The sequence below is a fragment of the Bactrocera oleae genome, chromosome 2 (assembly GCF_042242935.1).
Source record: "Bactrocera oleae isolate idBacOlea1 chromosome 2, idBacOlea1, whole genome shotgun sequence".
NCBI classification, from domain to species: domain Eukaryota; kingdom Metazoa; phylum Arthropoda; class Insecta; order Diptera; family Tephritidae; genus Bactrocera; species Bactrocera oleae.
Genome location: NC_091536.1, coordinates 95767377 through 95783356, shown reverse-complemented (window position 1 = coordinate 95783356; position 15980 = coordinate 95767377). Strand labels below are relative to the sequence as shown.

General features: G+C 32.6%; 2 protein-coding genes across 4 annotated transcripts in view; one reads left to right on the top strand and one right to left on the bottom strand.

Moving 5' to 3' along the window:
- Nucleotides 1-15980, top strand: part of LOC106618785 (uncharacterized) — an 89364-nt gene that overhangs the window by 48134 nt on the left and 25250 nt on the right. The window lies entirely within an intron of this gene.
- Nucleotides 1-15980, bottom strand: part of hdly (hadley) — a 39659-nt gene that overhangs the window by 10440 nt on the left and 13239 nt on the right. The window contains exon 1 of one of the 3 annotated variants that reach the window (XM_070106080.1): nt 197-259. The exons of the other annotated variants lie outside the window; for them this stretch is intronic. Within the exon in view, the coding sequence (XP_069962181.1) occupies nt 197-244 (48 nt within the window). The 5' untranslated portion in view covers nt 245-259. Of the gene's footprint in view, nt 1-196; nt 260-15980 lie in introns of those variants that run through there. 3 annotated transcript variants of the gene reach the window in all.

Here is a 15980-nt window from a genome sequence, read left to right as displayed (position 1 = left end):
CATTTAACTAGTTTTTCTTAAATAAGATACGGATTAAATTTTTTAATCTCATAAACACTTTATGAATTCATTTCTTATGTGGACCTCTCAATCGACCAACTATAATTAGTTTAGAGATATTATTTTTGTAAATCATTTATCTGATTTTGATAGTTTGGACATTCTTAAATCAATAATAAATAAATACAATACTTACATTTAGCTCATTTAGTGAAAAGTTAATAATTCTGCGCCACATTGACATAAAGATAAAACCTCCTACAACAGCAACACTTGCATTGTAAAGTTGCAGCTGACAGGAAGCTGACAGATAGCTGGAACTTTTACAGCCATCCTCTCCTACCAACGACTATAAAATCTCGCGTGACTGCTAATGGCGAGCACTTGTCGTAAATTAATTCAACCACAAACTGCAGCAAAGTAAGTTGCGCTTCAATTATATTGAGTCCGTTCAATGATCAAAGCAGAAGTGCAAATAAAACGAAGCATATCCGAAGGATACAACACACCTTTTACTCAATACCTGGCGAACAAGTTTTTTAAAAAATATGCCCTGGTGTTGCTAACCCAAGTTACGGCAACTCGCCTAAGGCAAAAAGGGGCGCATACACACATATATTGAAAGATAGGCAACCGACCTGTACATGTATATATATATTATATGTGTGTGTGTAGACCTCAACATAGGCACATCCTTGCATTTTATGCTCGCCGCTTGAGTTGCTCGATGCAATGGTTGTCAATGGAAATCAAGTTTATCGTTTATTGATGAAAACTGCGGTGTTGCAACTGTCCATGTATATGTAGCTGTAAAAATGTATGCATTGTTGTTGGTGCATGTAAACTGTTTCAGTTTTATTACAACATAAAATAACTCACAAATAAATTGTGGAATTTTGCTGAGCTTAGTGTTCCATTCGAGTTGCCATCGTTAAAACGGAAATCTTGCTTTGGCGCAACTTGGCGGCAACGCGACAAATCAAAAGACATTTTCCTCCTCATCTCAGTTACTCCACAAGTTTTACACGAACACGAAATAGTTTTTTGTAGTGAAACTATATATGTGTTTAATGCAAATAATTTCGATATTGATTCGATTGTGTATGATTGACAATAGTGTTCAATTTATTTACTAAGTGCTAGACTATATTGTATAATATGAGCTGTACTGTGTAGCATTCTTAATTATAAGGCGCGCATTTTCTTATTGACCTCATTAGTGATGTGTTCATAGTGCGTAGAACAACCTGTAACGTGGTGGCATTGGCAATAATGAAATATTTTGTGCATATACACAGATTGAAACGTAAAGCAAATGCATTGAGCAGCAAATTAGTTGAGGAGAATGCAGGCATCTGTGCAGAGAGGTGAGAATTCTGGATATCAAAACAATTAAAAACTAATGTTATGGCTATAAAAAGCTAGTTTTTTCAACATTTGATATAATTAACATTCATCTTCTATTCGCCACTACTCTACTCGCCAAGATCTCAAAAAAGTTGCTTGTGAAAGCAACAAAAAAGTTATCTAGTTGAATTCTAAGCATGAGATTATGCATACAGTTTTTGTTTACGACGCCAAAAGTTTGTCTGGCAATTTGTATATATTGTGCCGATGGACTTATGGCGTTTTGGAAACAGAAAAAAGTCACAGGAAGCGAATACGGTGGCTGAGCGTTGACTCTCGTTTCGTATTTGGACAAAAAGTCTGTCACAATCATGCTAGAATGTGACGACGCATATAAGTCTTCTGATAATCTAGCATTGATACACCTTATATCCAAATCACTAACCAAAATGGTTGAGTCATCTCTTATGTCAACACGACGATTTTTTTTATTCGTCGCTCTCTAAAAGATTGGAAGACATATCCTGTATTGAAAAATGTTCATGCTAAAAAATTCTGTTAGTTTCACATTTTTTATACAAATTTCGGCGACTGTTTTGTATTTGTATTTCATTGTCGATTTCAACATAGTGTTGTCAGCAAAACACTATTATTCAAGTAAAGTGTTTGTGATTTATAAGACATTGCAATAGTTTCACCTAGTTAAACGTGTATTCAAAAGTTGTTCCACGCGTCGTGTATGTCGACAAATTACTGACCTGTATTTATATCATTTCAATGTGTTCCTGCTTTTAATGGTTCTAAACCGATATACACCAATATACACTGGGGCTCAAAAATTTTGACTGACGTGATGTAGAGATATCTGAAAACCAACTCCTCGACCGTCTAGCTGATGCTATGCTAAGGGTCAAACATGTTAGATGGCAAATCTTGGGTGAACCGGATGAATAAAAGTTGCAAAGTTGTTTAATAAAGAAACTGTGTTTTCACTGTCCAAGTGTAATTAAGGGGATTTGCGTGGTGGGATCAATCTCGAAACATAACCTAACCTTAAACTACTACAATGACAACAAAAACATCAACATGAATTTCTAAGTATTCAACTTTTTTAAATTTTTTAATCTAAATTTAATGTCCCATTGAAAAAATTAAGTCCAATATAATTATTAATTATTAATATCTAATAATTATCATTTTGTTTCTTTTGTCACAGTTTTCTTCTTGAAATTTCCTGTGTAATTTATTTCTATATCTTACATCTGTATACTATCTGAACGGCTAAATATACGAATTATTTATATTGTTTGCTTTCCTGTCATTGTATCATTGCGTAATTACTACTATGTTAAGCTTCAGAGCTTCAAAATATTCAATACATTCCTCCAACATGATCTGTGCATCGGACTACAAAGAAGCTGCTGGTATTTGTTGGCATCATTCATTGCCCGCAGCCAAAAGATGTTTACTTGACTCAACATACAAGTATTTTATCACAGATATCTGCTGCGAGGTATTTCAGTTATTTTTACATTTTTTTACGAAATTTATTTACTTTTACAAGCGATAAAATATGTACCCATATGGCATTGACGTAGTTGGAGTTTTCATATAACATATATGTATATGTATATATTAGGGTGTCCGTTGTATACCAAGTTAACTTTTGTGCAGCCACGACCCGAAGCTTCAGTTTTTATCCTAAAAAAATTATTCACCGTAAACAAGCTCTTTATTTTAAATTTTAACCGTGTCTAAATCATATCCATTTTCTTATGTTATTTTACCCATATTTTGTAGATATTTTACATTAAGTAAGTAAACCTTAAACTTTGATAAACTTATATTTTTAGCTCTTACATTAAGAGCTCATACTTGGCGAGAATTTCATAGAGAAGTCTATCAACCAATTTTTCAGAGTACCAAGCAAACCCAAATTAGTCCTTTCATATATACTCATATATACTTATATATATCTATATATATAAGGACTACTTTGTCATCACTCTTAATATTTTGAAAAACAAAATTATTTAACGACAAGTAAGGAAGTTCTAAGTTAGGGTGTAACCGTATATTTTCCTATATAATATATTCATAAAAGTAGGAAGTATTGCATCCATGATTTACAATCACAGGCAAGAAGATACACTATTATTAGAAGGCGATTATTTCGGAAATTCATTAAGATTTCTTACATATTGACCGATCGATGCAGTATAAAGTCAACCGAAGTTCTAAAATATTTATATTAGTTATATGGGAGCTAATAGCAGTATTGACCCGATATTACCCTTTTTTTTACGCAAGGGCATATCACAAAAATATTATCCCCGAAATTCAATACTAGAACTCACAGACTAACCGATATGTGCGGTAAAAAATTAGACATATGCACTGATGCGCACATATTTGATGTCTGGGTCCTTGAAAAGTTATAGTCCGATTTCGACAATTTTTTCAACCAATTTCGCCCGATTTCATGGCTTACAATAGCAATAATTGGGTAAGCTCAGACACCAAATTTGATATTTGAAAATTGAGATTGATCCAGTAATTCCCGAAATATAGGCTTTTACCTAAATGTGGACGATTCCGCACCCATTGCTCAATTGTTACAATGGCTACCATAAAGCCCTTCCTTACCATCTTGATTGTGAAATTTAATGCTTGTACCTCAATAATTCGGTGAGTTATCGCAATTTTAGTAATTTTCAACAAAAACCGTTATATGGAGAGTGGGCGTGGTTATGATCTGATTTGACCCAATTTCACAGTATATAAAAAAATGCTAAAAATACTTCTTTTAGCAAGTTTTGAAGGCTAAATTTAGTGTTTTGGAAGATATGTACAAAAATGTCCCCTGTACCAAATTACAGTTTTGTATCTTAATTATGTGTTCAGTTATTACACTTTATAGGGTTTTGTTGAATGACGTTTTGTGGGCGTGGCAGTGGTCTGATTACGCCCATCTGTAATACCATCCACCCTTAGGTGCTAAGGAATACGTTTATCAAGATATCTCAATATTTACACAAGTTATCGCTTGTATGGACAGACAGACGGACAGAAAGTCACTCGGATTACAACTCGTCTCTTCAGCCTGATCACATATATAGCTCCATATCTATGTCGAATAGTTATAGGCGATACAAGCCACCGTTAGATGAACAAAACTATTATACTCTGTAGCAACATGTTGCGAGAGAAAAAAAATCTTTTTCTCAGTATAAATATTCTCAAGCTCTTGTGCCACTTTTTCATATGCTAAAATTTAGGTTTCAAACATCACACCGCCTCCCAACTACAGTTACACTAATAACAAAGCCACACTCACACTTACACACGCACACACAAATACAATACAAAAGCACATTATTTCACATCTGGTTGGGTACAATAACTTAAGGCTTCATGCGTGGCCTATATGCCCATATGCGTGTACAAATAAAGACACATATACACAAAACACACATACACATACATATAAGTGTGTGGCTCGTGCAATATTTATTACATGAATGGCTATTGAGAGTTTCTCTCCGAATTCCAATAAAATTTCATACAATAAAGTTAATAAATTTTAACAATAAAAGGCAGACAAGCATAAACACATGTGCACACGCACACATGCATAGTGTGTGTAGACAAAATGCCGGAGCAAAATCAAAGTGCAGCAAGCATGCATAAAGAAAAGGACATCGGTTATGCAGGCACGTACGCTTGCCCACATGTATTTATCTACACAATATATATTTGTATGCACTTGCTGACGCTTTGTTATTTGTGGAAAATATGAAATAAATTTCATAATATGCTTCCTCTTCTCGTTGGCTTCAAGTCAATACTAACGGTACACAATCATCCGTAAAGTTATCTCTTTATATATACATATATGCATTGGCGGCTGTACGACGCAGCTAAACATATTGGAAATTACAAATACAAACGCTGCTTAAGGAATTGCTCATTTACTTATTGAAACCATTGAACCGACGCCCGAATGTCAAGTGTTTATGCCCTGGAGAAATATTTATTTGTTCTTCGTGAATTTAATTTACCCACTGCCAGATATTTGAATAGGTTTTGTAAAGTTAAATCCACATTGAAATTTGTTTATTCTGCTTCGTGTTAGAAAGAAGTGTCGAAAAGTAAATTAATGAATTTGTCACAGGACAAGTTAACGGCAAAAAGTGTCAGGAACAGCGCTGCGTTTGATAAGAAATGAGAGTTGTTGCTTCTTACAGTGTTTTATTTTTCGAAATGATATTTTGGCAGCAATGGCTCATTATTGCTTACAACCTCATTGGCAAATAATCATTTTATCTCTTCAGAACGGCAGATTTTGAGAAATTCGATTCAAAGGTGAGTACTCTGTAGCTTAAACAAAACTTTTACTGCAAAAAATTTACAATTCTTCTGCAAAAATACGACTACCGCCTTTACTGGAAGATAATAACTTCAATCTTGAAATTGGATTTGTGATGAGCTCAACCACTTAATACTCATATTTATGCTGCGGCTTATGAAGACTTAGCAACAGAACTTCATTTTATGTTCTTATGCTATTACCTAAATATATAATCAATATAAGGAAAAACTTGGCACGAAAACCTGTTTCATCGCGTATGTGTTAACAAGCAATATAACTATATGCGATCTAGGTTCCGTGATCACCGAAAAACTAATACTTACTTAAAGAGTTAATAAGAGGGAAATAAAGACATTGTGCATTTCTACAATCTGGATCTGATAAGGCTTGATAGACGAATCGCTGACCGAATCGATAAAACATTTTGTCGTAGATTGTAACAACCTTTTTCCATATACGTGTGAAGTTTCATCTCCATATGTCAGACAGTGTGTTTGGTAGCTGTTTGTTTACGATGCGAACACTGTGTTTTATGAAAAAATTGAACAAGATAGTCGTGTCTACGGAATAGTTGAAAATGCTGTAGAAATGTTTGAAGATCAAAAGTGTTGCTTGACAATGTAGCTGACGTCGAAACCGTCCAACAAACTATCGAAAGATATTAAAAATATGAGCCAAAATCATTAACAAAAATTCGCTGAAGGCACTGAAGGTCATTACATCCATGTCATATAACACGTGAATGGAAAATTTTATTAACCGTTGGTATGAAGGCTATAATAAAGTTTTTTTGTTTTGTCATTCGAGGTCAAATTTAATCTGATGGTCATTCTCAGTTCCAACAACAATAAAAACATATTTTTGAATCCCTCGATAAAAATCTTTAAGTGACGTTTTCCAAATGGAAATTTTAGCGATACCAAAAGGGTTTGCTGTATTTAAATTTTTCTAAACAAAAATATTCATAAGAATTAATCGGCTCGTTAAAATAACAATATTAACTGTAATGACTGAAAACTCTTTCGCCACTCCAAAGTAACTGCAATCCTTTATAATTAAACCACCTTATAGCGTCAACGCTCACCCCAACAACTTGCACAAAACACAACTTCCTGTCAACAATTTATTTGCATCAATGTCCTTATGTTAGGTAATGATGAATTACTCACCATTTCCACTGTCTATGCACACTAAACGGAACCACCGCATATTTTCACACCATTTTCTTAACTTAACCCTTACTGCAGAATTAATTAGTCTTTCAGCGCAATTAGTGTGCCATAAATTTCCTTGGTACGTAAGGAATGTCGAAAGGAATGTCAGTTTAATTTTCGAATTCGAAATTTTATCTAGCTCATTAGTATCTCATTAGCAGGCCACGCCCATGGCAATGACCATAAATTTGCACTGGCACACCATAACACGAAATTAATATTCAAGCAGGAGTGCCGCCGAACAATATGCAACAATAAAAAAAAAGAGTTCAATGTAATCGATGCCGCAAAAATGGGCGCGCGGGTCACACAATTTCGTGCTTCATTATTAAACGGAAATGAAGCAACAGTTAGTCAACGTAAACGAGAAACCTTTAATTTGTTGGTGCTTAGGTTAGAGGCGGTGGATCTGTAGATGGACATCACTGGGTACGTCGTGTATTTAAGTAGAAAAAAATCTAAATTAAAGAGAAAGGAAAGATGGTTTAGCTTTTTAGTCCTGGTAGTTCTGCTTGGTAGTTCTGTGAAGCATGACCATCTAGGCTAAGTTAAGAAGTAAATATGCTATGCTCTGATTATATACAGATAAAAATAATGCCCAGAAGACTAACAAAGCTAAAGTTTAATGAATTTATGACAAAAGTAGAAAATTTTCCCGCTCCAAAATGACATTCGACATTGCAAAAATTACTGCATTACTAGCAGCTGCCAACTACAACTTAAAGAATGTAAGTAGAGCAATGATGCAGATCTACTCGAGGACATTGTAAAAATAGATTGGAAAGCACATGATATAAAATAGTCCTAGTGCTTTTTACTTTCTACGTACCTTTCAGTCATCCTCCTACATAAAATCACTGAAATTTATGAAAAAAAAAATATTTTATACAAAATTTTCAAAACTTTCCAACTTATTCCAAATATACTTGTCAGGAGAGTGGACAAAGAACTTCAAAAGAGATGCCTAATGGCTGACAGTGAAAATTGTAATGACCACTTTACCCAAAGTACTTACAAAACCCCAATTGACCCACTCGTTGGCTTCTACAAACATTCTCTGACCACATCCTCTACAGGTCACTATCATTGACAGCATGCCATATGCTATTGCTAATCAGATATATTCTCAGCATATTCTTTGTTATTAGAGTCAATTGACAGTCAAAGAAATCAATAAATTTCTAGAGTTTGCACGCCAACATCTGTTTCAGCACAGCTGCACTTTAAAGGTCAACTGTTGGAAACACAATTATGGCAATTACAAATGGAAATCAAATACTCGTCGCTGTCAAGACAACCGCAAATGAGCTGAACTGGTGGAGCTGATGGGACGACATCAAAGTGCCTATGGAACCAGCATTATTTATGCCAGCATTGTAATTGTATATTGCGGTTAAGAACAAATGCAAAGAACTAAGTACACCTGAAACAGATGTTTGCTCTCCACACACTCACACTAACACGCATATACATATATATACGTTTGCACTGGCACACGCATGTAAAAAGGTAATAATTACAAGTCGACAGTGACGTTGACATGCTGACAGTATTTACCCGTAGCTAGAAACGCAACGTGAAATCGCAAATCTAAATAAACGCACGCACACACTCACATATTTGTCTACATTAGTAAGAAATTGCGACGGCATATTGACAAACGTTTGGCCTGAAAAGCGCTTGCAAATCTATTGGCGGCGCCATAACTCTGATAGGAAGTTGTAAAACGATCGAGTCGTCGCAATGACGGCATTTCCGTTGAAGAGCAGTGAACGCAACTCGCATGTCACTCATACGCACTGGTGTACAACTGTTGGTGCTAAGGTTTATATATCTTGTGGAATGGCGGAAAGTAAAATATTTCATATTGCAAACAAGTGAGAAATATATTTATGCGGTGAATTTAATTATTAGCGAATGTATTATAAAAAATATGTTCATACACACAAATTAAAGAAAAAAATTTATTATAGTTTTTCGTCCAGAAGTAGCCATGGTCAATTGAAGAGACATCTATAGTGACCCACCAGAAGCTCCGACAGCCTAGTTCATATATTCTAATTAATCCAACTTATAGTCCGGACCTGGCACCAAGTGATCTCTATCTGTTTTTGTCTATGGCGAATGATTTTGCAGTTGAAAAATTCGTCTCAAGAAAAGCGTGTGAAAATCGACGGTCCCAATTTTTTTCCAATAGTAGCGAGGGTTTCCATGAGAGTGTTTTTATTAAATTGAAATTGAATTACCTAGAAAATGGCATAACTTGTTGCTATCACCAACTAAACGGTGCATGTCTGAACGAAATCGCATTATTTTAACTATGCTAGAAAAAACATTCACTTAAATGTAAAAAAATTTATTTCTTTTTACATGGTCTTATATTAAATAGAAAATATAATTGTTTCATTTAATCTTGATTGACATTCAATAAAAAGTAAATCGCTTTAGCAATTTAAATGAACCATTTACTGTAGAATTTCATTACCCACATCTTTGCGGTTACCGATTACCACTTTGTGGACAACAATTATTGCTGGCTAGTATTTGTGCGAAATATATTTTACAAATCCGATTTACTAGTTGCTTTTTGAATCACAATGCAATCAACCAGCATAAGTCCTACTAATATTTCAATGCTCTTTTACGAGTACAAGTATTTGCGGACCATGTAAATATATGTTTCAGTCTTTATTCGCAACTTTTTATTTTATAGTGTTTGTATTAGCTCTAAAATTTTTATATACATACATATGTATGTATATAAATAAAATATATACTAATATACAAAAAATATATCTATGTATAAATAACACCTATATATTCGTTTATAGAAATAATATATATATGTATACATGTTTTTGTATGATTGCAATAGTTTTTCTGAATACATTTTTTATGTTGTTTTTTTCAACTATTCCACTATGTCCGAGTCTATTCAATATTTATTTATTTAATAAATTCATTTTAAATTTGTTTTACTGCAAACCCTAGCTGAATATCCTGTTCGTGTGCATAGTGGCGTATTTATGTCAGCAGGTAAACAAACGCATTTTCATTTGTGATTGTTTGCAAAATATATTAAATGTGGCGAGGAATAAAGCATCTGTACATTTATAATTGAAAGCTTAAACATAAACCCAGAAATGCGGTTAACTGCTGAAATAGCCTTTTACCCCAAAACAAGCTTATGAACGCACAAGCTTATGTGTGTGTGAATTTGTAAAAATATTGAATGGCCCTAAGGAAAATTTAGGTGATTTCACCGCTTTGATGTTTCTGCCTAAACTTATATTAATTTTTGTTAATTAACCTATATACAAGTATGTAGATGAAAAATACGAAATAAGCAATTACTATCTTCTAATTGAATACAAACAAACAAATAAAAGCAGAGGTTTCGAAATTTTAACCAAACAGTAGCTGAAAAATTTTGACAAGAAATTCTCCTTCGAAAACTTTTTAAAAATGGTCGCTATTTCGTGTCTTAGTGGTTTACCAATCTCGAGCAGTTAACCCACCCAAAGACATAAGAAATAACTTACTTTGCCAATTTCAGTGCATAAAAAAATGTTTACATTGACAAGTTGATACAAAATGAATTTGAATAACTTTTTGCAAAAGGTCTGTCTAAAGGCAACTTAGATCCAGATAAGATTTGCTAGTAAAATACTTAATTTTTAGCGTTGTACTAAATTTTCGCAACTTGTAAAAATAGGTTAAATTTGTTTACCGAAACAATTAGCAGTAAATTGCTAATTAAAAAAAAAAGTAATATAATAAAAATTTACTGCAAAGTTACAGTTAAGAGTTCAATTAGCTACGAGCCAATGTCTTAAAATACCATCGTCACTAGATTCAAAAATTGCAGTTTCAAGGAACAAGTGTTCGAAGTTTTAGTGATTTTTCACTTTATTATTATTTCAATAATGTATTTACTGCTCTAAAGAGTACATTAAGCAAAATAACAAATTTGATTCATCAAACACTGTTCTAATCATTTAAGCGTCATATCATATCATCATAGGTCAAATTTTTAGCTCAAAAAAGTATCTCTTTTGGTAGTATAGCTGATCTGTAGTGACCGCAACTTAAAATCATAGAAAGACACAGAGCCTCATAAAATTCAAAAGCAAAACTGGTTCAAAAATTTATATAAAATATTTCTTAAAAAACAAAATTGTAAATCGGGTAACAATTACGTCCACCTTCTTTATAATGGTATTTATCAAAACCTGAAGAAACGATTTGCCTGATTTTTAATAAAATAGTATATAAAATTCTTAATTTTGAAACACGATGAATTAGTACAAAATCGATGTGACGCCTAGCCAAAATAATTAAAAATTATGTACGATATTTCATAAAAAAAAGTTTGCACGTCAAATAATTTCGAAAATAATCTTAAGGTGAAAAAATTTAATATGGAATTTTTTAATAATTATATTTTTCCAATTTTGAGCTAAATAACGCACTTGGTATTACAATTCTGCGAAATTATACTCGATTCGCTATATTGTAATTTAAGCATTGTGATACTAGTGGATACCCTCATCTCGTAGGTCACAGCAACACACAACTGTTGTGGAAAATTGAAAACAGCTTGTTGATATTTAAGATACTGCAATTATTGTGGTGAAAAGAAAATATGATTTCAGCTTTAATATTGCTTATTTTTAAACAAATTCATATGTACCGATTGTGCAATTCACAGTATAATTTCTTTCAGTTGGCGAGTATTTCAATTAAAATTACAAAAAGCTTTTAAGTATCTCAACAGTTTTGCGTGTTTATTGTGAGTTCCTAGAAATAAGCTTAGAATTCTGTAATTGATTTAAACCACTACCAGAATTAAATTTTATGATATGATTTCTTTTGTAGGAGCATGTGTTTTATATAATTCTACTTGTAATATTATATAAACTAGAAGAAAATTATGAAAAAATACTAAAGAGGCTTTATTACAAAGTGTATAAATGAAAGAAAATCAAGACATTAAAATAGGTGCTCAATACATTTCAATTATTGGTTTGGGATAACTGAAAAGCGATGTAGAGCTGCTGATACTATAATATTCAATATATTCATATGGACAACAAAATTTTCTCAAAAAGTTTTATAAGTATTTTATAATTGATTTTTTAGTTCAATTTGTTCGCACTATTTTTTGTTTTCAAACAGGCGGCATCTCTTCTCGAAAGTGTCTGCATCAAAAATATTTTTGAATGCCCTCCAGTTGGTATTTTAGAAAACTTTTTCATAGAGTCATTTTTTTATTTCATTGATTTGAATTGATTAAAAAATTCTGAGCAGGTGGCAACCCTGACAAGTGTTTAGCATAATAATGAAAGTTTTAAACAGGTGACAACCTTCTCAAAAAATATGTTTAACTATAAGCTTGCTCTAACCAACCACAGATTAAACTTTTTCTTGTTTACTAAACCTTCTAACGTTTTCTGCTTCAGGTCAGCCGTATATTTTATTTTTTAAGCCCAGTGAGCCTAAAATATATTCTAAATCGGTTTATCTTTTACTTTTGTGGCGTTTATAGTACTGCGAATGTGACGAAAAACCATTGCATAACACATTTTCGTTGCCACACATTCGATTATGGTGAGTTTTTCCAACAAAAATAACGAAGGTGTGGAAATTTTCACGATATTTAGCCACACACACACATACATATATAAATGCTAAAAAGTGTGTTCCTTAATCCCATTTCAACTGAATCGAAGCAGATAATTTATTACCTGTGAATAAATACGAATGTTAAATATCCAAATATATTTTTGCTACATATATATTATATGTAAGGAGGATTCTTAAAACAAAATTAGTCAACAGTTTTAACTGACCCTCATTTAAATGGCCGAATACACATATGTACATTCACATCCATACATAAGTATGTATGGTAAACAAGTTGAAAGAGTCTGCGTATAGCAATGCATTTTTCTGTGGTTTCAATTTAATGCAGCGGCCAGGTAAATTGTTTGTTTATATATATTATATATGTATGCATATAAATATTTTTATATACGTATAAGTTCGCATGAATAATTCCTTTATATGTATTTGCTTTGCTGACAATATCGCATACTGATGGGTGTGTCTATCCGCATTCATACACTTTTCAGCCCGCTCATTACTATACTGTACTGTGTACTAGTTTACTTCACTGAGACATACAACTAGTTAGAAAAGATACTAGTAGACAACTAGAAGCATCCAAATGAAATGAAACTAGTTAGAAATATAACAGACTTTTAGCTGGTCTTGTGAAAACATAACTTGTCAGTAAATATACACAGAGAACATGAGCAAGATCGAAGCAATTGTGAATATTATTATTTTCTGAATTTTACTTACCTAAAGAGCTCTCTATTTGAATTCTATTCATATTGTTAGAAATATCGTGGGATATTACCATATTAAAAACAGAAGTAATTTCGAGGAAAAAATAATAATCAGCTGACTAGTTAGCTATAGGGCTCAAACTAGTTGTAAAGTAATTTATAAATGATTGATTCTACTGCAAGGTTATGACATTTACTCGTTATAGACTAATAAAAGTATAGCATAAATATGGTTTACATATATACAACACATTAGAGTGGGTCAAAATATAACGAAAGTTGATAGTCACCTTTAAGAAAGGTTCTCTAAGTACCAGCTCTTAATTGTAACAGGAAGGTCCTCCGCTTTACCGTCATCTATTTTTTTCTTATGAATATTCTGATAGAACGACTGATATCTTGCTTCCAACTACTTGCTTATACTTGGAGAGCGTTTCTTAAAGGTTTCTACCAACCAATTTTTCGGAATACCAAACTAAAAAATAATATTCGTTTTTTGACCCACCCTTATATATATATTGTATATTAAATATATATATATATATTTATTTATATCAGTGCTATGGAAATTAAATTTTTATGTGTGAAAATATTTGCTCTCACGCAATTAAAACCTCACGCTACAAGTTATTTGCGTATTTTTTGTTAATTAGTGAATTCGTTGAAACTCTCTAAGCCGATGATTGATGTTTTTACACTGTCATTCGCATTTCGTTACAAGTTTTCGTTTTTTATTTTTTTTATTTCTTAGTTTTAATTTTCAGAGACAACATATATTTTTTTGTTGTTAGTTGAGAGTAAAAAATGCACAAAAAATTTTTTTTATTATTTTTACTTCAATTTTCGGTATGTGCGTATTTACTTTTGTCATTAGCCGCCTTTGTGATTTAAAGCTGAATTGACAACTTCAATGGTGTTGTTTACTAACTCATTTGCTACTCTAAGCATGTTCGGCGGTAATAAATCATATTCGACGGTCGCACGACGCTTATGATTACAGTTAAATAATTTTTTTTCGTAAGCTGTTGCTTTATATTTTCTATTCTTTTTTTTCTGTTTGTTGGTACTCAATTGTATTTTGTGAGCTGACGATATATTGGCCCTCAGAGATGTATGTGTGTACACTAATTGTCAAAAACATGAATAGTACTTGATTTCAATATTGTGCGATTATTTGTGTTAATGTGTATTTTTTTCGTATTGAAGTGCTGAAACGTGCTTTACATAATAATAGCTCATACTCGTTCTTTGCTGTCCATACAAGTATTATTGCAGGGCGATAATAAATAATGAGATAGTATAAAGTGAAGTAGTTGACTTGATTTTTTTATTATTTCAAACCCCTTTTTCTTCAATATCAGTTTTTATTTATGCATGGCGGTGTTCATTTATTCACTTAACCTAACTTTTCAATAGTTATAACTCATCAACTCTGATATTTATGAGACATTAGTTGAAAGCAGTAAGTTTTACGGAAATAAGTCGTAGGAAGATTTTTTACATGCTAAGGATGTTCTTGCTGTCAAATTATGCATATTGTTTCATTCCTAAAGTCAAACCAAGTATTTAATTATGGGCATGGACGGCCACTGTGTTATAGTGTTTACAACTTCTCACTAGCACCAACTATCACTCTGGCTCGATGCCAGCTCCGATTGACATAAAATTTTTTTTCCGATAGCGAAAGCAATAGCATACATTCAGGCGCATTTATTTCATTCAAACCTTCTCAGAAAGCAGTTTAGCCGAACGAAGTAGAATTGAAAATAGTTAAGTATAGGTAGCAAAAGGTCTGTTAACAGCTGTTGCTTTTACACACCGTAAACTGGAGAAGATTTTCTTCCGTTAATTTTTAGATATAGTCCACAGACTACTACATTCAGGAAATAAAACTCTATGAAGCTAATAGCCGCATGAAGATATCATAAATCTGTCATAAGCATTATACGAATTTTTGCTCATTATTTTTATGGTAGCTATGTTAGCAATAAATATTTCATTATTTTCTTTTAATGAAAACGAAAATTAATTAAAAATATTTTCTAGCATCTACTTGTCTACCAAACTAACAATAAATCCAAAGAAGTAGCAATTAAATATTTCTGAATTAAACATACATCGTTGTCTTGCTGACAATGCGAGCTCAAATTCAGTTTCACAAAAAAAAACGAGAACCATTCCGCAATAAGCTCTTTGTAACCCTGACTTGAATGAGATCATCAGAAGTTGTCATGCAAATAAAAAAATGTTTATGAGTTTGCGAAATCAAACGCACCTATTTTCTATTTAAGCGCATAAAAGAGTTGATTACACACAGCAACGTGATGGGAAACATTTTATTACAAAATAAAATATTTATAAACATTGCCATTAAAGTGCAATTCCATAAAACACCCACAAGTGGGTGACACATATTCGTCATCTAGTGGCATAATGAAGCACATGTTGAAAGCAGCATGCTTATTTAAATTGATAAATATTAATCTGCGACATTATTGGAAAATTTATTCGCTTAATTTACTTGGTCTGTTGATCAGCAGTCCCATTCACAAATCACGAAAAACGTGACGCGCTCGGAATGGGAAAATCCAAAAGACATGATAATTATGAAACAATAAGAAGAAGCATAACTTGCATGCATGAGTCACTCTTTCAACATCGCCGCTCCGTTACTTGCCAGTTAGGAAAGAGAAA